The sequence below is a fragment of the Helicoverpa zea genome, chromosome 2 (assembly GCF_022581195.2).
Source record: "Helicoverpa zea isolate HzStark_Cry1AcR chromosome 2, ilHelZeax1.1, whole genome shotgun sequence".
Classification (NCBI taxonomy): Eukaryota; Metazoa; Arthropoda; class Insecta; order Lepidoptera; family Noctuidae; genus Helicoverpa; species Helicoverpa zea.
The window spans coordinates 7,057,600-7,078,279 of NC_061453.1; the positions used below are offsets into that span (position 1 = coordinate 7,057,600).

General features: G+C 36.8%; 3 protein-coding genes across 3 annotated transcripts; 1 reads left to right on the forward strand and 2 right to left on the reverse strand.

Annotated features, from left to right (window-relative positions):
• Positions 1-5,335: 5,335 nt before the first annotated feature.
• Positions 5,336-9,596, reverse strand: LOC124641832. Its single transcript, XM_047180067.1, has 7 exons — positions 9,431-9,596; positions 8,208-8,423; positions 7,980-8,099; positions 7,674-7,811; positions 7,358-7,478; positions 6,968-7,080; positions 5,336-6,756 (listed from the first exon to the last, which is right to left on the reverse strand). The coding sequence occupies exons 1-7, from the start codon at positions 9,452-9,454 to the stop codon at positions 5,875-5,877; spliced, it is 1,614 nt and encodes a 537-aa protein (XP_047036023.1). The 5' UTR covers positions 9,455-9,596; the 3' UTR covers positions 5,336-5,874.
• Positions 9,597-10,047: 451 nt separating this feature from the next.
• LOC124637466 (nicastrin) lies at positions 10,048-17,943 on the forward strand. The gene is made up of 15 exons (XM_047173970.1): positions 10,048-10,282; positions 10,477-10,578; positions 12,154-12,349; positions 12,470-12,673; positions 12,780-12,881; positions 13,093-13,183; positions 13,390-13,453; positions 13,573-13,677; positions 14,337-14,563; positions 14,727-14,991; positions 15,072-15,226; positions 15,662-15,895; positions 16,360-16,462; positions 16,751-16,982; positions 17,325-17,943. Exons 1-15 carry the CDS (start codon positions 10,231-10,233, stop codon positions 17,347-17,349), a joined length of 2,157 nt encoding a protein of 718 aa, XP_047029926.1. The 5' UTR covers positions 10,048-10,230; the 3' UTR covers positions 17,350-17,943.
• Positions 17,944-17,958: 15 nt separating this feature from the next.
• LOC124637472 lies at positions 17,959-20,677 on the reverse strand. The gene is made up of 2 exons (XM_047173982.1): positions 20,108-20,677; positions 17,959-19,661 (listed from the first exon to the last, which is right to left on the reverse strand). Exon 2 carries the CDS (start codon positions 19,600-19,602, stop codon positions 17,959-17,961), a length of 1,644 nt encoding a protein of 547 aa, XP_047029938.1. The 5' UTR covers positions 19,603-19,661; positions 20,108-20,677.
• Positions 20,678-20,680: the final 3 nt, after the last annotated feature.

Consider the following 20,680-nt stretch of genomic DNA (forward strand, 5'->3'; position numbering starts at 1 on the left):
GTCCCTTGATCCAGCCGCCTAACGAGACCCTCATGAGGTGTTCGTCGAGGCTCTTGACTATTAGACCATTGGCCGTAACGACACCCTGACTACCCGGCCAATAGCCAAAGAGAAGATGTATGACTCCCTAGATAGCCCAGCAGGTCAAAATGACCTCTACCGATTGGTTATATCTAGGGAGGAAATGGCAAGAGATGTATACCAGATAAAGTGAGTAAAGAATGGAGAAGGAGTGGTCCTCTCGAATGATGTGGAGATTAAAGGTAGGTGGAAGGAATATTTTGAAAGACTGATGAATGAAGAAAATGAGTGGAGTGGTATGCTCCATCGTAAAGTGGTGAACGAGGGCCTGGTAAGATATGTATGTGAGGATGAGGTCAGAATAGCAGTAAATGGAATGAAGAATGGAAAAGCGATAGGGCCAGATTACTCCATATCACTATAATGCCAGTGGACGTGTGGAAACTATTAAAGATGGATGGATGGAAATGGCTGGCTTTATTCTTCAATAAGTTGTTGCAAGAGGAAACAATACCAGATGAGTGGTGCAATAGTTTCCTGGTGCCCATTTTTAAGAACAAGGGTGATGTGCTGGATTGCAACAACTATAGAGGAATAAAGCTTATGTCACATAGTATGCAAGTGTGGGAGAAAGTTATAGAAAGGAGGCTGAGAGAAGAGAGTGATATCTCACAAATTCGGTTTTATTCCGGGTTGGGGAACAACGTCGGGCCATTTTTTGTATTCGCCAGCTTTGCAAAAAGTTCAGAATTGCACACATAAACTTGCATATGGTGTTTTTTGACCTCGAGAAGGCATATGACCAGGTGCCTCGTGAGGTTTTGTGGTGGGCCCTTGAGGAGAAAGGTATACCAGGGAAGTATGTGCAGTTGATTCGAGCGATGTACGGCAGATGCAGTACACAAGTCCGGTCCGCAGCGGACACTACCACCAGTTTCAGTGTAGGTGTTGGCTTACATCAGGGGTCGGCTTTCAGCCCTTACCTCTTCCTGCTGGTAATGGACGCGCTAACGGTACACCTACAGGAGGAGGCTCCCTGGTGTATGCTTTTCGCCGATAATATTTTCCTGGTGGGGGAGAGTGGGCCAGAGGTGCAAATTAGATTGGAGGCATGGCGGCTAAGACTGTAGACAGTAGGTTTAAAGGTGAACAGGAGCAAAACCGAATACCTGCATTGTGATTTTGGTGGTATTTCAGGACCCATGACCATAACCCTAGCCGGCATGCCCCTATCAGTCTGCTGCGACTTCCGGTACCTTGGTTCACTCGTCCAAAGTGACGGTGAGGTGGACAGGGACGTTAAGCATTTGATCAATTCTGGATGGATGAAGTGGCGATAGATAACTAGCACTATCTGTGACCCGCGGATGCCCCTCAAACTGAAGGGCAAAGTCTACAAATCCGTCATAAGACCTGTCGTCCTGTATGGATCGGAGTGTTGGGCATTGAAAAAGAGGGATGAGAAGAGAGTGCATGTAGCAGAAATGAGAATGCTGAGATGTATGGTGTTACAAGAATGGATAAAGTGAGGAATGATTACATTAGAGGAAGTCTGAAATAGTAATAGGAAGTCTGCGCCAGTTACGGAAAAGATGAGAAGTAGAAGATTGTCATGATATGGGCATGTAATGAGGAGGGACGATACGCATGCAACAAAGTGTGTGCTAAGTATAAATGTAGATGGATGGAGAGGAAGAGGAAGACCTAAGAAAAGATGGTTGGATTGCCTGAAAGATGGCATGAATAGGAAGGGAGTGAGTGTCAGTATGACGAGTGACAGGGGAAAATGAAATTGGGATCAGGGCTGGAGGAAGAAGTTCCGACATATTTTGAAAACAATTTGTCCAGAAATCTGTCTTTCTTAAACCAAGACACATAAAGGGCTCGGCGCAATGTTTTATTCTTTACCTGGGCATCTTAGCAAAAGCCCAGTGACGTAGTTGGTACAACGCCATCTATAATTTTCATGGGAACTATTTTTTTTTTTAATATCCAAAAAGAAAGCCTCCCATATAAAAAAAAAAAAAACATAAAAGAAGCCTAAGGCGGCCAACCGTCCCGCATTCTGCGGGACCGTCCCGCAATGCTTGACGAAATCCCGTTTTGAAATTATTAGTAAAATAGTCCCGCAAAACGTTGTATGCGTCCCACATGTCCCGCATCCCTATTTTTCTACCACACTTCTACACAACACCCACCTGCGCGCACGCTCAACAGTGCAGGAACACAGATTACCTATAATATAATCTCGTTCTCTTTATTTCTACTGAACTCGTGAGGCCTAATGATTTTGAAAATAAGACATTAGTGCACGCTGTGACACGATATTGATAGGTTAAATTATAGCTTTTTGCTTACGGTTTTTATTTTATCAGTTCCGTCCGATCATTTTTCAATGCCCCCCTGCCCCCCCCCCTTTTCACGAAAGGTTAAGTCCCGCATTCAGTTTTTGGAAAGTTGGCCGCCTTAAAGAAGCCAGTTCTTTATTATAATGTTCCGAGAGAATTTGAAAAACAAGGGGAGTCTTTGGCGTTTTACGAGCGTTGACGTTAACATCGCCTCGTCACGAGATAACAACGCGACATTAACATTGTGAAACGCGACGTTGACGTCTCGTTTAGCGGACGTTAAATGGTTGTCACTGCGACCGACCCTACGTTGGCCTGAAAAGCAAGCACAAATCCACGGGATTTGTGCTTGCTTTTTGATAGAGGGCTTGGCGTAATGTATTTTTTCCTAGTCTTAGCATTTTTGCAAAGGCCCAGTAATGCAGTTCATATCACGCCATCCACCGAATTCTTGGAAACAATTTTTTATCATCATAAATAAAACTTCCCTTAGAGCTTGCAGTTTTGTAAACAACGCCATCTCTTTTTACATAATGGTTTATTTAACTCGACAAAAGAGGGCAATCTCTTAAAAATAGGCATGTTTGCAGTAAAATAGCATGAAATTCACCCATTCTCAAATTAATTCGATTATTTTTAATGTTTTCTAATTAAGTTGTAGTTTACAGCATCTCAATAAACTTATTAGGTATATGCTTTAATAGGATTCGATTGTTTTGATGTCAGTTAATGTAACAGCTATAGGTATGTGTTTCTGCATAGTATTATTTACATCACGTACAATTCCCCAGTTTTAATCTAAGTCCTCATTACATAATAGATACCTAGAGTCCCGGAAACTACTAGCGCCACGACAATGTAACGACAAAGTAATGCGTAGAAGATTCTAGAACGTGTCATAAACTAACGCCATCTTACGGGCAATAGCATAACCTCACAAGTAACAATGAATGCTAATAGATGCCGTTACCAATAGGGATTCGAGCTGGATAAGACCCATAGATATAATATTACTAAACAACCCATAGATATAATATTACTAATATTATGTCTATGATAAGACCTACCACCATAGACATAATATTAGTAAACAGGACTGCGCATATAAACCCAAAAAACGAGCCGAGTGAAACAGTTAGTACGGAGGCTGTCTGCCCCTTTCTAATAGGGTGACTATGAGATTAAGCTATGTGAGACAAATCCGAATTTGCTAAGATTATTAAACACAGATTAGTATTGAAGTTTTAACTTACGCAGTTTGTGACCTTAAGATACTAATAAAGGCTTTTAATAATTAGCGGAAATTAGCAGTATAAAAGCAGGAAGATTCGAAGTGAAGACTGTTTTTTTTGTATTTCTACTTCATATATAGACTGCTGAGCCATTTATGTCGCCTTTCTTCATTTTTTGGGAAGCTATAACAATAGTACAACAGTTTTAAAATCCATCACCCATATTTTGACTCGTTACAAGAATTCATGGGCACCCTAGTTGTTTGGTTTACGAAAATGTTATTATTAGCTAACCTGTGGAACGATATATTGCAACCACCATAGGATTCACTTTTGCAAGCAGAAACGCAACACTTTTTCACCATTTTAATAGTTTAAATTGATTTAATACAAAAAAATATAAACAAAATTTTAAATGCTGATTACGCGCCAAGAATGTTCAGGGTTACCGCTAGAAAATAAAAAAAGCAAAATAAAAATTTATGTTGTTTATGTTTTAATAATAAATACGAATAAATTAGTGCGATTGTTATTAATTTGTTGAATTACAATTGTTAAAATAAGATAAAAATATAAGTGATTCAATTGTTTTTGGGAAGACAAAACTTTTGATCACAACATTTTTTTATGCTGGCAAGGTGTTAGAAAGAGACAAACAGCCTCCGTTCGAACTATCCCTCTCGGCTCGGATTTGCCTCTGTGTATTATGCAACCAATTTAGTACCTTATCGCGTTAGGATAGAGTTCATTTTCGTAAATATATATTTTGAGCGTGCGCAATCTTGTTTAGTAATATTATATCTATTTATGTCGCCTTTCTTCATTTTTTGGGAAGCTATAACAATAGTACAACAGTTTTAAAATCCATCACCCATATTTTGACTCGTTACAAGAATTCATGGGCACCCTAGTTGTTTGGTTTACGAAAATGTTATTATTAGCTAACCTGTGGAACGATATATTGCAACCACCATAGGATTTACTTTTGCAAGTAGAAACGCAACACTTTTTCACCATTTTAATAGTTTAAATTGATTTAATACAAAAAAATATAAACAAAATTTTAAATGCTGATTACGCGCCAAGAATGTTCAGGGTTACCGCTAGAAAATAAAAAAAAGCAAAATAAAAATTTATGTTGTTTATGTTTTAATAATAAATACGAATAAATTAATGCGATTGTTATTAATTTGTTGACTTACAGTTGTTAAAATGAGATAAAAATATAAGTGATTCAATTGTTTTTGGGAAGACAAAACTTTTGATCACAACATTTTTTTTTATGCTGGCAAGGTGTTAGAAAGAGACAAACAGCCTCCGTTCGAACTATCCCTCTTGGCTCGGATTTGCCTGTGTATTATGCAACCAATTTAGTACCTTATCGCGTTAGGATAGAGTTCATTTTCGTAAATATATATTTTGAGCGTGCGCAATCTTGTTTAGTAATATTATATCTATGCCTACCACCCACTATGATTTTCAATAAATTGGGCGATAACTTTTTCGTAAAATCCAAAGTGCACTACTGTGACTCTTTATTATTATACGCCACTGTAATCATAATTTGGATAGGCCTAAGGGGCAGCCTGGATGATCAATAAAATTGTATTGTGGTGGGATTGGCAATTTCATCACTCCATTATATAATACGTTAGGTACCAATGTTTTCAATTCGGTTGACTTTTTTATTGATAAGTTATGAAGGGTAGGTCAAAAATAAAAATGGCAGGTCAATGTTTTTAATTACATCTATTTTCTGTCTAGATGATTATAATTAATGTAATTAATAAAATAGTAACGATAGTCCTACAACAAATTCATGATTACATATAGGATTAAAACAAGCACATTCGTCAATTATTATTTAAACACTATTCAAATCGATATTCTTGAAATATCATAGTCAAAATTATTTCACAAAATGCATTTCATTAACTGAAATTAACTTACAACAATTTATCCTATTGGGTATCTGTTTAAATCACAAAATACTCTGGGGATACTTCAATTAATGAAAATATTAAGTATTTAACCATTTATATTGCATGAACTTGCAACATGTTATCACAGCACTCGCAAAAATTGCAGTTGTCAAAAGACGAAATATTTACAACATGGAGTCATTTACAATACGATAGCCCCAGAGGAAAACTTATGAGACTCAAAGAGCAGTCAATTGATAACATACACCATTAATAATAATAGTAAACTTATTACTTTGTTTACGAATTCGTTAATAATAGAAACCTAACTAAAACAAACGCTACAGTAATTTATCTGCGTTGACGTCGCTTCTTCTTATTCTGACGGCCGTTACCGTTTTCATTAGACACCCCGCTAGACGTCTGTGGAGCGACGGGCGGCGGTACGGGGGGCGGCGGTACGGGGCGCGGAGCCACCGGCAGTGAGACAGGCAGATGCTGCATCGGCGGTACGGGGCGCGGAGCCACCGGCGGCAGTGAGACAGGCAGATGCTGCACCAGGGCGAGCCCAGTCATAACATGGTGTGGCATGTTATTATTGTGCATTAAGGGACCATTCGGTCTTGGCGGGCCATTCGATCTTGGCGGGCCATTCGGTCTTGGCGGGCCATTCGGTCTTGGTGGACCATTCATGATCCGAGGCGCTGGCACAGGTGGCGGCGTAGCGTTGAGTGCGGCCCTCAGACGCTGTCGCATGCGTCTGCGGGCACTACGCGAAGGTTGCATACGTTCGGCATTGTCTAGGAGATTTTCTATCATCTGTGGGGATTCCCCATCAGAGGAATTGCTCGTGCGTTCGTTATTGTGCCTGATTCCGATTCTAGCTCGCATTTCTGCTTCGGAACGTACTAATGCGTTAGCTTCACGTCCGAGCGTAGCAAATGCTCGTGAAAGCCTAGCTACGTCGTTTTGTAAATCTTGCAGGAATGGCTCCAAGTCATGAGCATGGGTGTGAGAGTTGTCAAGATTGCTGACACTGTTGACACGGTTGGCAACTCGTAGGACGGCTCGTGGTTGAGTCTGAGTTGTTAGTTGGTCAGCGGGTGTACGACGAACAGACAGCTTGCCGTTGATTGATGCAGGTGCAATCAATGCTCTTGCATCTTGTCCATTCACCACGAGGCAATGCCCACGTTTCTTAAGAGACCCTTCACAGGATCTTACAGACCACACCTAAAAATATAATGTTTTTGTCATAAACCATAGGAAACATTATTGGGTTTAACTGTGTCTAACCTCCCCACTCAGAGACATTTAATGATTACTTAAGTCACTCCTTAGTGACGGAATGTCATACAAATCCTTCACTAAGGAATGGCTTAAGTAACCATTAAATGTCTCTGAATGGGGAGGTATGATCTTGAACCGTATATATTATACTTACACAATCAGAGAAAATTGCTTCACGATCATTTCCAGAAATAGTAACTGTGTAGGAAAATTCATGCGCTACCCAAGGAGATGCAGCCATGGACAACCATGCACACACCTGATCATCTGAAATGAAATTAAATTGAGTTTTTGTTGGTCATGGTTGTACATATATACATACTGCTATTATAGAAAGGAAACGTTTTTTTTGGTTGTTTGTACCCACCCTAAAGACAGACCTAACTACTAAATAGTTTTAAAAAATCTTTCACTTTTGAAAAACTACACTTTTCCTGAGTAACATACAACACCATCTTGGTATGGGCAGTAGTTCCCAGGGGACATGGGTGAAACTGTGGGGAATCAGCTAGTTATTAATAAAATAATGAAAATGTCTACTTACTGCTTATTTCAATTATCAGAAAGAATATTCCCATGTCTGCTACTCGTACTGCAGTAACAATTCTTCCAGGTGCAGTAGAAAATTGCCAAGCTTGAATATATTCGCCATTGTCAGATTTGCCCTAAAATATTTTTTCAATTTATTTAAAATTGATGGTAAGTCTTAGAATGAACTAATACTAAAAATATAAATTCAAAGGCAGAGGATGAAATATTTGGATCTAGCTGAGCCTATGTTATGAGCACATCAATTGTCCGATGGTATTTTTCACAGTATATAGCATTTATTGGATTATACCTGGAATAAAATTTCTTACCTCAATAAGTTCTGGGGAGTGGAAATAGCGTAGGTGATTGAGCAAGCGAGCTGCGGGGAGCCTAACTCCATTTCCATTCTTACAAGAGAGACAACGAAAGAGGCCCTTGCAAGCTGGTGGAGGTCTCAGTGTAGATTGCTGAAAAGATTCAATATAATAAGTGTAACAAAAAAGCAAAAGAAATCTTTTACATTCTCCACCTAATGGGCTAATATATAATATATATGGTTATTTATAGGACAAATTGGTAGTGCCATGATATTATTTTTTTGGTAAATGATGGTTTATTAAAGCATGTATACTTACACTTGACTGCTCGCTAACATCATCACCTACACTTTCATTTTCAGGTACTTCAGTGGTATCCTCTTTGGGTGGTGTATTATTTTCAGAGCAAGTATCTGTAGTGACTTTTCCACCAAGCTTCTGAAATATAAATAAAAAAATAGATTTTAGCATGATTATACTTAACAAAAGGTAAACAATAGGTATACTCAGTTACCCTTTTGGGAAACTAAAGAGAGGAATACTTACAAAAGCTCGTAGTTTTTTAACATTAGCAATGAGTTCTTCCATTGCATAATTTCGAGTACCAAAAAATAATGCTCTGCAAACAGGACACACATCAAGACGCATTTTGCATCGTCCACATACATGGTGCCCCTCGTTACATTGAAATATTTGTCCTGAAGGGATCTCATAGCAAACAGGACATTGAAGCAGATCATCTAAGTCCGGCAATGCATCCGGCTGCAAAAAAAAAACATAAGTTTAGTTTGTTAAAATAAGAGAAGTAGAATATAACAAGGCTGTGTCTTGTAAAATAAATGTTGAAAAGCATGCACATTGTATGTTTACAAATGTACCTTAATATTGCAACAGAAAACTGATAAAATTATTAGAATAATTTATATTTCATAATATTGAATATTGTTTATTTATGTATAGTATAGTATACATTGACAAAATCAACCATACTATTAACAAAATTCAATTTTATAGAGAGGAAGTGGGTCAATGCTATCTAACATAACACATACTACAATATTTAGGTTCTAGAAAAAGAAATCATGTATTTTTACACATGGAAAGGTATTTCGATTACCTAGAAAAACAAATAAGCAAATAGTAAACTATTACCCTTTAAACCGACCTTCAATTAAGACAACATTGATGCAGGTAGGTAGGTATTTCAAGAACAAATTGAGAAGGTTGAATTAAGGAACTTAAAAATATATATATTTTCTATGCAACCGTTCTGTAAAATTACGTTACTATATAATACAAATTGCTTTTAAATGTTGTAATATATTATTAAGTAAAATATTAATACAGTGAAGAAAAGTAATGTAGACAATCCAAAAAATCACACGTGTAAAAAATGATGACGTTTTTTTCAAATGTAACGAGCCGTAGTTCTCGCAACTAAAATATATTAAATAAGATTATAGAAGTCACAATTCTTCCGATGTTCACTTCCCTTTACAACAAAATAATAAAATGAATTGCGAAACATAAAATGGTGGAGCAATAATTTAATGTGAGCATCGTATACAACGTTGTTGAGCTTAAAATTAATTAATTAAAATATGAAGTTAAATTGTAATAAGTAATACTAAATTGCAGTTTAATCGAGTAATGTAATGCAGGTTTAAAATGAAAATCGGTTTAAATATAAAAATATCGACCAACGGACAAGGTTGAACAATGGAAGCTTTTATTGTTCGTTAAAGACTGGTAATTTATTTTATACATACCTTAACTTCCACCTGCTCGGACATAGCGAATATATTTTCTTCCTCAAGAAGAAAATAAAACTTATGTTAGCTTGCGATCGTCGTGAGCAGCGAAATCTTGAATAGTTTTATATGCTTTTACACCCAGCTGTCGTTTCACAAATGGCGTCCATTCGTACAATATAAACCAAAGACAATTTGTTAAAGTTTTGGTATGGTAAGTGTTGTCATAACTTTATTTATTTAATCGATTGCAATGTTTACGCACAATGCTCAAGATAGAAATAGGTATGGTAAGGAAGGCTAGGAATGTCTGAAAACATTTGTGGACTCATTCCAGATATATAGTAATAATAAGGATGACGACTTTACAGACGTGTAATCAAACAAAACACTATCATACATAAGAGCTTGGGCTCTATTAATTCTGACTATAGTTAATTAGGAATATTTCATTTTTGTAATATCCACGTATTTTTCTTCTTTTCTTGCATGGTCTGCTAAAAACAAAAATTAGGGATCTTCAAACTTCGGATGTTTGTATAGTATTGTCTTGGCCTCTTGCCTAGAAGTTCGTAATACCTCTCTATGGTCTTAGTTGACAAATGACGTGCAATCGTCATTGTCAAATTTATTGAATTGTATGAATATTGTATGTGTCATCCTGGGGTTTCGCGAGAAACAGATTTTGATGTTGTAGAAAACTGAAAATGTTCCTCGTTTACTATTAAATTAAACAAATATACTCTTTGATATAATTCTAACAAGGGATTTACATTACCTAAGAAGTCCTAGAACGGGATAAGAGGAATGAGAATACGATGGCACCTTCGAATTTTCTTGTTTTGATATTGATTTTATGTGTTTGCAGTTGTGAGTATTGAATGTTTTTGATATTATATTTACTTGTACTTACATAAATAAACACCTAAAAATAATCTTATATATACTTGTATTTAGTTTTTGGGCGTAGTAATAAATTATTTTTACTAAAGTAGTTCATGTCCAACCACAATATTTTCAGCTATTTTTTGGAATGTAATATTGATTAATATTTCATTTTGTAGATGGAGACTCTCAGAGGTTACATGAGAGAATATATTCGTCTATCGAGGGAGGAGCTGCTTGCTTCAGACGTTTGAATGGAACACATCAAACAGGATGTTCATGTATGTATTTTAAGACTTAGTTATCATTACAAGGAAAACAATTCTTAAACCTACACAGTAATTAAACTAACATGTGTAATTTATAATGTAAATAGTTGTCTCTTAAAATGGATGATGCCCTTCAATCATTTGTAGTTATGTTAAGTAAGAACTGTCTGATAAAAAAAATAATAATAGTTTGTTCCATGCTTCATTTACTGATTTTTTATTTGTAATAATTGTTAATGTGTTTGTTGTTGTGTTTGTTTGTAATTGTAGTTAGTTGTCATTACATGTTGTAAGATAATATAATTATTCCATGCTGCTATTGACAGGTTACAGAATATTTTAATGCTTACATGTTTTTTTACTAGGAAGTTCCTTCATATAGTAACTTTAATCCCACCCAAAACAAAAATGTAAAAGGCTGCCAAGTTCGATAATATGGGAATGCTTCGCCTATAAAAGAAGTGAGATCTGAAAAAGTACCAAGTTCCATACACATACCACAGTTAAAAATAGTTACTTTTAATGATGTTACTTGGCAAGTTTTCACACACCTTGTTATAAACCTACTAAACGCAGTGAATCAAGTATATAATTTTCTATTAAAACTTGCCAAGTAACATCATTAAAAAGTAACTATTTTTAACTGAGGTATGAGTATGGAACTTGGTACTTATTCAGATCTCACTTCTTTTATAGGCGAAGCATTCCCATATTATCGAACTTGGCAGCCTTTCACATTTTTGTTTTGGGTGGGATTTCATTTATTTTTGTAAGGTTGTTTATTTTATTTTTTTCTTATGATTAAGTTAGTTAAGGAAATGTCTCATTTATACTATCTTTCAATTTTTTTTAATATGCACTACGCTTCTTACAAAGAAATGAACTAGATTAACTAAATGGACTAGATTTACCAACTGACTGACATGACATGTTATCATATATTATGTTCGTGGATCAAAGTTACACATTCGTAATTTTCGAAAGTGACTCACACTTGGCCGTTTTCAGATTTTTACTTTACTTTGACTAAATACAAATCTTTGGAATTTCAGATCGGTACGACCATTCGAAGATATATTATATAAATATAGATGAATTTAGTTCGTTTTAGTTCCTTAGGGGTATAAAACACCTTCATTATTTTGAAACCGACTCACACTTGGCCATTTTCAGATTTTTCCCTTTACCTTGACATAAAGACCTACCTCCATGCCAAATTTCAAGTCAATACGACCATTGGAAGTGGTCTAGGTTTTTGATGAGTGAGTCAGTCAGTCAGTCAGTGAGTGTATAGTAAAAATAGCGATTTTCTGACGTCAATATCTCAAGACCTACTATAGGTATATTAATGAAATTTTTTATTTTAGATAAGTGAGGGGGTTTCAACAGATACTAGAAATTTGATATGCGTAAATAAAATAGATTTTGAGTTATAGGGGGGTCGAATTTGGCCCGAAATGGTTCGTGTAATATAACCCACGGCCGGTGTGTCGCTTTTTTTTGCTCGAACTAGGCGGACACACTGCCGTGTGTCTAGATACATAGTGTAATCTTTAATGATTTTCAATGTCCACTGTTTATTTTTAGCTGCTGATAATGGTGCTGTGGGTGTGGTCCATATGATAAAAGATATCAGTGATGCCCAGTGGTTGATGCAGAATGCCTCAGCAGGGCCTTACATGGCGGTTGTTAGCACTGCAATGTTCTATGATGTTTATGAACTACTTTTGTCTCAACCTGCGTTAATTGCAGGTGTTTTATTACATGACAATGTTACTAGAAGGTAATTTCAATCAACATTTATAACCTCATCGGTAAAAATGTTAATGTAGTCTAGTTTTGTCAAAGTAGAGTAATGTTGAATTAAGTTGTTCTTGATTTATAATACATATTACATTTTCAGTGCACCTTCATTCAGTCAAGAGTCAAGGTGTCCTAATGAGTACTCATCAGCAGATGGCAGTACTTGCTCTACTGACATAACTGGTGGTATTGTGTGGAATGAAAGAGGCACAGGTCTATTACGAGCAGATATCCCATTCCCTATATTTTACTTGCCAGAGTCAAGATCAGTGGAGGTAGAAAAAATTGATCAATGTTATAAAAGGTATGTTATGATTGTAATGACTAATGTACTTAGTAGTTTGTTATTCAAATGTTTTTGTTACACTTTTCTTGGAGTAATATGTATACTTACATATTAACATTTTCAGATATAATGCAGACAGGGATAATCAGAAGGGCATGCCACTTTGCTCCTTACAATTACATTCATTTATGTTTGCAGCAGTTGACTCTGAAGTATGTTTAAGGAGGTCAGTAGTACTCATTATGTTGTGTTAAATTTACCTTTAATATTATAAATGGAATAAGCAAATCTTTTGTTTTGTTTTCAATATTTATCCAGACTTAAAATGTATAAAAAATTGTCTTTGCATGGAATAAAAGGGTTTTTATTAATATTTATTCATTTATTTAGTATGTTTAGTGTACATGTAGAATGATATTTAATATTTGATGTTACAGGTCAGCCACTTCAGCTCTGTTGACTCCCACTAAAGTGTGTGATCCCCTGGGTGATCATAATATTTATGCATCTCTATTCCCTAGGACCAAGGTCAGTGTTATTGTAAATTTAACTTCTGAAAAACTACTTCTCTGAATCGAAAACAAAGTAGCTTTAGCTCCTTCTCAGGCTCTCGTTCTAGACTATCTGTGTACCTTTAGTAGTTATGTCGGGAAAGCAGGGCAGACATAGTAACTTTCACATTTATTTAAAGTATTAGAATAAATGGTAATCTTAATATTGTTTTTCTATTGCAGGACAGTAAAAAATCTAAAGTAACACTAGTAACAGCAAGAATTGATTCCGCTTCCATGTTTGATGGTAAGTTAATACAATATTATTTATCAATCCACAGGAAAATCGTGTAAACCACAGTTTTATCGCATAACAGCAAGTGTGATGATTGTGTGTGTCTTTAAAGTTATACATTTTGTTTATAGGAGTGTCCCCTGGCGCCGCGAGTTCTGTTGTCGGCATGGTGACGCTCGTCACGGCGGCTACGGCCCTCTCAAAAATGATTCCCGCTAAAGATGCAGAATTATATGGTAAACATTAAAATATAACACTATTTCCTAATAGTGATTAAGAAATAGATTTAGAGAAGTTACTTGCTCAATTAGTTCTTACTAAAATATTAAATATTTCACCCGCGTGCCGTGGGAGCTACTGCCCGCACCGGGATTAAATATAGTCTATGTTACTCGCAGATAATATGGCTTTCTAATGGTGAAAGAATATTTAAAATCGGTCCAGTAGTTTTTGAGTTTATCCATTACAACCAAACAAACAAACAAAGTTTTCCTCTTTATAATGTTAGTATAGATTATCCCAGCACAATAAAAATGCAGTCGTCGTTTTATTTTATATTTGGTGTGTGCTGCATGCCAACATTTAAAACTATCATCAATACTAACCATGCCAAATATCTGTTATTTGATGCAACTTACTTGCAAGACATGAATCTATTAAACAACTTTAGGGTGCATCTACACGGTGCAATTAGCTTGCGCATGTTGAGGCACATGCGCAGGTTACACGCATTTTAAAAACGTGCGGATCCAGCGACTCGAGCATGTTCCAAAGTAAAATACCCACCCGCGTGTTCTTGTTACTTGCGCATGTTAACTTGCTCCAGCGACATGCACCGTGTAGACGCACCCTCAAACAAACAAGCAGAGATTTAAAATTCGAATCAACGTTTTAGATCAAAATATACTATGGACGTTATTCAACGGCGAAGCATTTGACTACATCGGGTCGCAGAGAGTCGCTTATGACATCAGCAAGGGGGCGTGGCCTGCCGCCGCGCCGCTGGCTCCCAGTGACATCAGTCTCCACGTGGAGCTGGGGCAGATCGGAGGTGCCCTGGACAGTAGCGAGACTACCTGGCCCCTGCATGCCTTCGTGCCTTATACTACCGATGTGCCTGAGGTAACATACTTCTACTATGATAAAATTAAAATTTTAAATTGATTAATTTAAAATTGAAATTGTTTTGTTGTTGTTCCCTTCACAATGAAAATATGTTACTGAACTGCAGAAAAAAATACATTATATCTAAATAAAAATATATAAAGTATTAAATTACTTGCAGATCGCGGAGTTCCTCAACATATTATCGAGCAACATTAATTACAACTTATCAGTGTCGACTGAGTTCACAACTAGTTTCCCGCCATCTTCACTACATTCCTTCCGAAGAATTCTCAAAAATGAAACTGAAAGTGGGGCTTTGCCCGAACTGTTGCTGACGGACCACAAGACTACGTTTGCGAATTTGTTCTATCATTCCGTATTAGATGATTATAAAAATGTTTATTATAGCTATCATAATATCTCTGTTGATGGCGATGGCAATTGTAAGTATATTAGTAGTATTTTTTAAATTGTATCTTTTAAATTATTCAGCTTAGGATTTTGACGTATAATTTCTTTACAGTTATACCTACCGACACACTTGTGGCGAACGGAACCATGAGGGAGTCTGACTCTCAGGTGAAAATCGCGCGGCTTGCGACAGTCGTGGCGCGAACACTGTATCAACGAGTTGCAGGGAAGGCCTACGCCGGCAATATCAGTGTGTCAGCGCACATGGTGAGTGTAGCTTTATTTTGAGGGTATTTCTTCTATTGTCCGGATAAATCGTAGCTTATGTATTTAGGGGTTTTCATGGTTTTCCACCAAAAATGTGTACTATCATTATTTGAAAATAACAAACAAATAGTTTTATACTATCAGTATCCCTTCTTTTGTGTCTTATTTCCTAAATAGTAGTTCAAAGCAAATTCAATATGGAACTGATTTAGTTTTTATCCCCATGTGTTATGTATTATGCTTACTAGCGCTCCGGCTTTGATGTTATGTTATTACACACATAGACATTCCTCTTCAATCACTCTTAATAGATAAAAGAAAGAAACATCAAAATCCGTTGCGTAGTTTTAAAGATTTGAGTATACATAGGGACTGAAAAAGCGACTTTGTTTTATACTATTTAGTGAAGTCTTTAACATAATGACTTTATCCCAGGTAGACGAGTTGCTGTACTGCTTCCTACGCAATCAGAACTGTCGCATGATAATGGCGGCGGACTACGTGTCGAGCGGCGGCGGCGAGTGGCCGGCGGAACGCGCGGCGCCGCTGTACGTCGGCGTGGCCGCGTGGGCTTCTAGTGCGCCGGTGTACGCTGCCCATTTACTTGCTCTGCTGACTGGGACCCCGCTCGGTGTTAATCGTACTGCTTGCGATGCTATGTCTGTGCCGGTGAGTGCTGTGTCGCGTGTTAAACTCCTATTTTATAAAACACTAGCTTCCGCCCGCGGTTTCACCCGCGTCCCGAGATAACTACTTCCCTTCTCCCGGGTTTAAACTACCTCCCCTCTAATTTTCAGCTTAATCGGTCCGGCCGTGATGGCGTAACCATGGAGTCGAGGGATTCCTTTTTTATAGATAAAGTATAGATATAGAGATAAAGTACATGCCAGCACTACCAACGATCGAAAGTCAATGGTCTAAACCTAGCACTTTAGTGGTAACACTGTAGTACGATGGTTTAAGTCTAGTAGGTACTTAAAAGCTGGTATTTTTTAAAGACCACATTTTATAATAAAGTGGCTAGTTAAGTGACCATCTCGTACTTGTGCTCGCAATTGCGGATCGTCATCGAGTTTTGCGAGAACCGATATTATACCTACCAGTATCATAACCAAAATAACTGTATGTTCCAGGGTTACTCGCATTACTGGCTCCGAGGTTGGATGCACATGGGCGTTTGTATGCAGACGACAATGAATATCAGTGCTGCTGTTAGCCCTGCTTTTATCATCGCAGGTAAGTTATGATAGCCTTCAATATGTAACTCCAATTCATCTTAATAATAACTTCAACCTTAGCGACAACCTTTTTATCATCCCACTGCTGGGCACAGGCCTCCTCTCACACGCAGAAGGATTGAGCGTTAATCACCTCGCTTGCTCAAATGCGGGTGGGGGATTTCGACTTTAGCATTACGCTAAATAATTTCGAACCACTGTCGCTCAAAAATGCCGTGTCACTGAGGACACCCATAGACTGAAGCTTTTCAAGAATTTGTTTACAAATTAATGATCTTGTTGTCAGATTACGACCTAAAATCGGGCGTGTACTCGACGTGGACGGAGTCAGTGTGGCAGGCGATGTGGGCTCGAGTGTTTGTGTCATCAAGCGGTGCCGGGGCCCGCGCGGCCGCCATCGCCGGCGCCGTCGCCACGCTGCTGGCCGCACTCGCGACGTACTGGCTGCAGGCACACGCCCACCGCATATTCACCGACAACCGACCCGAGTCCATAGTCAACGATGATGCTGCGTCAGGGTAAATACTCTTTTTATAAACCTTCGTAGCATTTCTTTTGTTATTTTTATTTGTTTATTTGACGTATGTGTGTTTTCAAGAGGTTAAAATATGCGCCCTATCATTTTTTTTTAAAGTATCTTTCTCTCACGTACCTACGTAAATACGTACGAGAGAGAAAGAGAGAGAAGCCTGTTGACGCGACGTTCGTAACATACATATAAATTAATAGCTTTAAAATGAGTTGAGCACCAAGTTCTGTATTTACATATGGACTTATCTGTTAATGTTACAAACTTTATCAATGTATGGCCATCGTTTCGATTGCAGTGTAGTTCTTAACCTTTTGTTTTTTTGTTACAGCATACTGAGGACTGTCAATTGTTGAGGACAATCTAAAACAAGTATTAGAAAAGACTGGTATGTTAGGGTGTCGTGTGATGCAGTAGAAGATCTCCTGAGATTGAAAATAGGAAACATTCCACAATTATTGTGTAGTGAAACAAACACTACCGAATTTATGATCAAGCATCATTATTAGAATAAGTGCGCTAATGTTAATTCAAATAAGTGTCTTCAGGTTTTGCTTTGTACCATTATCAACCTGTGAGTACCAAGTCATCAGTCAATCAATTCTGAAATAATATAATAATAATACAGTTTAATCGCCATGTTTGCTCAGATTGTAAGAGCACTTTCATACTAAGGCATCGTGCGGGAGTTATCGCGCGTATAGGCGCAAACAATTGACACTAATAGGTTCGAAACCCCTGGAATCGCATGACAGTTTTTTTGCCGCATGTATACGCGCGAGATAATCCGCTAGTGTGAAAGCCCTCTAGAGTCACATTACTTACTGTTTCAGGAAATATTTAGATAATTTAACTTACTCATTAATAATATTTATGTATTGACATCGTATCGTTTTCATGTTTTATAATGACTAAGTAAAAAATAATTAAAATAAAACTTGTTTGTAAAACGCAATATTTTTTATTTATAGTGTATAAGTAAAAAGTGTGTGAAATAAAGATTGCGTAAGATCTTTCAAAATATCAATGTAAAGCTCTTGACATGTTATCTGTTTCCAACATTTTTCCATGAATTTAATATAGAAACCAGCTGTCGCCGACTCAAACATAGTTTCGTTAATGTAATCATCTCGGTCAACATGCATGTAAAGGCAGTTTATCATAAAGCCTCTCAATACCTTTGTGAGGAACAATTTGCTTTGCCCAAACAACGAATGATTGGATCTAAGTTTAATGTTGCACAATGTGCTTGCGTTTTTCTTCTGGAGTTCTCTGTATTGGTCAGCCACAATATAGTAGTCAGTGGGAAAAATAAAAGATGTTGCAGCAGATCTGTTCACAGTCAGATTTATAGTGACGTCTGATTGGTTGTCAAATATTGTATCAGAATAAGGTACAGACGTGTCGTCACCGAAGTCAGCCTCGTAGCCGTCCTCACTGTGTGATGCTTCATATGACTGAGTGTGTAATGTGTGTGTGAGCTGGTAATCACTCTCAGCTGATTGAACATCTTTTATTGCGTCGCGAAGCTCTTGCTTTTTGTTCAATTTATTCAAGATGCTGTCTAATGAGGTAGATTTTCGTAAAATGTTTTTGTGTACAGAGGTCCAATTAATTGATCCAGGCAAAAATGTTTTCATGGAGTCTGCATTGTATAACATGAGTATTGTTTGTTTCAATATTAAGTTAATTTGTATGTGTAAATTAGGATCTTTCCCTTTAATAAGTACAAAATAAAGATTTCTCATAACATTTAAAGTTATAACGTTAATATTTCTCAAAACTATACTTAATAAAATTCCAAAAGAAATATTCCAGAAATACCAGTTCCTTGTGCATAGCGCTGGAACTTTCAATTCATAAGCTGGGTAAAAATATTGAGATAAATTACAAACAGCCAACAGAGTTTCTAAGAGGTTTCTGCATGAGTTTTTGTAAATTTGTATTTTAAATCCACATCGCTTCTCTATTGTTATATCGAAGTGGTTGCTTGTCACATTACTGAATAATAGGGCCGTGTCTCTAGGTTTGTAATTAAAATTGCCGCTATTCAGATTTCGTCTCCTCATGTACTTATCAACATTGAATATATTTTTTATCTTTTTTGAATCAATTACTAATATAATTGCACTCAAGTCAGGTGTTCCTGGTATTTTACTTTTTTTCAAATCTTTTAACAATCTGTGCATAGTATTGTTAGTATATTCCATGAATATTAGTAATCGATTTTCATCGGAATTAATATCGTTTTGGTAGTTATTTTTAGCAGACGTAATATTGCTGCCGCCATAATAACATTTATTTTTAACATCATAGAAGTATATGTTATTTGTTTCAGGCATACAGGTGTGAAAGGTTTTGTTTCTTTGATAAACATCAATGATTGTATCGTCTTGAAATGCAACTATTTTTGGATAGTCATTATCTAAAGAGCGTTTGTTTTTTGTATTATCTTGTTTCCGTCTGAACTCTTTTGACTTAGTATACTCGTCATCGCGTGGGATAAAATATTCTCCAGTCTTCGGAAGCACGTTGATCTCCGAATATATCTTAAGCCTTTTCCGTTTCATGATGGACATATATTGGCCGTAATCTTGTCTTAATTCCATTATAGTCTGTTTTTGTGGGTGATGTTAAAGTATATGTTCGTAAATATTGTTTCTTTGAACTGAAATTAATAAAAATATAGTGATATTTTCAGAAACTTATTTGACGAAAGCTAATAGTAGATAATGAGTAAAGGTGTACTAAGATGAATTTGTAAAGCCTAATCATGACCCTAGAACACTAGAATTTTTTAATTACAGCGCTTCCAGTCTTAAAAAAGTTAAGAAAACACTGGAGATAAAGTATGAGATTCAAGGTTTAGACACACTCCGAAATCAGTATAGAAAACGAAACACCTACAGATTTTAAATGTTTCCATTTGAGGGTTTTTCTTGCAGAGAACTTCATCAAATAGATATGAACATATACATCATTTTAAAAGTATTTATTTATTTTTTACGTTTACATTTCGGCGAGTGTAACGGAAAATTGAAATTTATTTGGCATTTGACACAAATGCTTTCAGCAGTATAAAAATGATAGGATTCAAAGAAGGATCCATAATACCATAAACGTATTTCCAAGAAACATCAAACCCGTACTCCAGCAAACTCCTCCAGCTCTTGTGAAAGCGCTCTGCACTTAAGCTGTGTCAACCATTTAAAGTTGTCGTTATAAAAATAACATCACAACAAAGGTGTTAGGTTCGTTCCCGGGTCACGCTGAAATAGCCTTGTCTTTGTCTAAGAGTAGGTAATGCTACACCCATGTTTCAGAGAGTATACCAAGCCTATCGGTTCTGCGCGGTGCGTGTGGCGGTGCGCCTGATCTCACTTTCCGGCTGTTCCGTGTCAGTTCACCACGGTTCTACCATCGCTGTAGCCGAATATAGGTTTTTATCTCTGGGACTTCAAAAAAAATGAATAATATTATATTAACGCGCCATAAACATAAACATTGCCTTCGTACGTATTTGTATTTCATCTTTGCTCAGTTTTAGTTAGTTATTTTTAATTCTATAGCTTCACAGCCAGGAGTACTCAGTGAAGATTTCTCAGAAAACTCAACGAAAATAACGAAGCTTACAGCTTACAGCTTGTACCTTATTATTTACCTACGTTTCGTTTCACACTCTACATC

Bases quoted from the DNA above. Each gene is read 5' to 3' on its own strand.
- LOC124641832 (XM_047180067.1), bottom strand. From the start codon at position 9,454: ATGTCCGAGCAGGTGGAAGTTAAG. The intron at 8,100-8,207 runs GTAAGTATTCCT...TTTATATTTCAG, and splicing joins TTAAAAAACTACGAGCTTTT to AAGCTTGGTGGAAAAGTCAC. The intron at 6,757-6,967 runs GTAAGTATAATA...TTATATTTTTAG, and splicing joins AAGCAATTTTCTCTGATTGT to GTGTGGTCTGTAAGATCCTG.
- LOC124637466 (XM_047173970.1), top strand. From the start codon at position 10,231: ATGGCACCTTCGAATTTTCTTGTTTTGATATTGATTTTATGTGTTTGC. The intron at 12,674-12,779 runs GTATGTTATGAT...TAACATTTTCAG, and splicing joins ATTGATCAATGTTATAAAAG to ATATAATGCAGACAGGGATA. The intron at 16,983-17,324 runs GTAAATACTCTT...TTTTTGTTACAG, and splicing joins AACGATGATGCTGCGTCAGG to CATACTGAGGACTGTCAATT.
- LOC124637472 (XM_047173982.1), bottom strand. From the start codon at position 19,602: ATGGAATTAAGACAAGATTACGGCCAATATATGTCCATCATGAAACGG.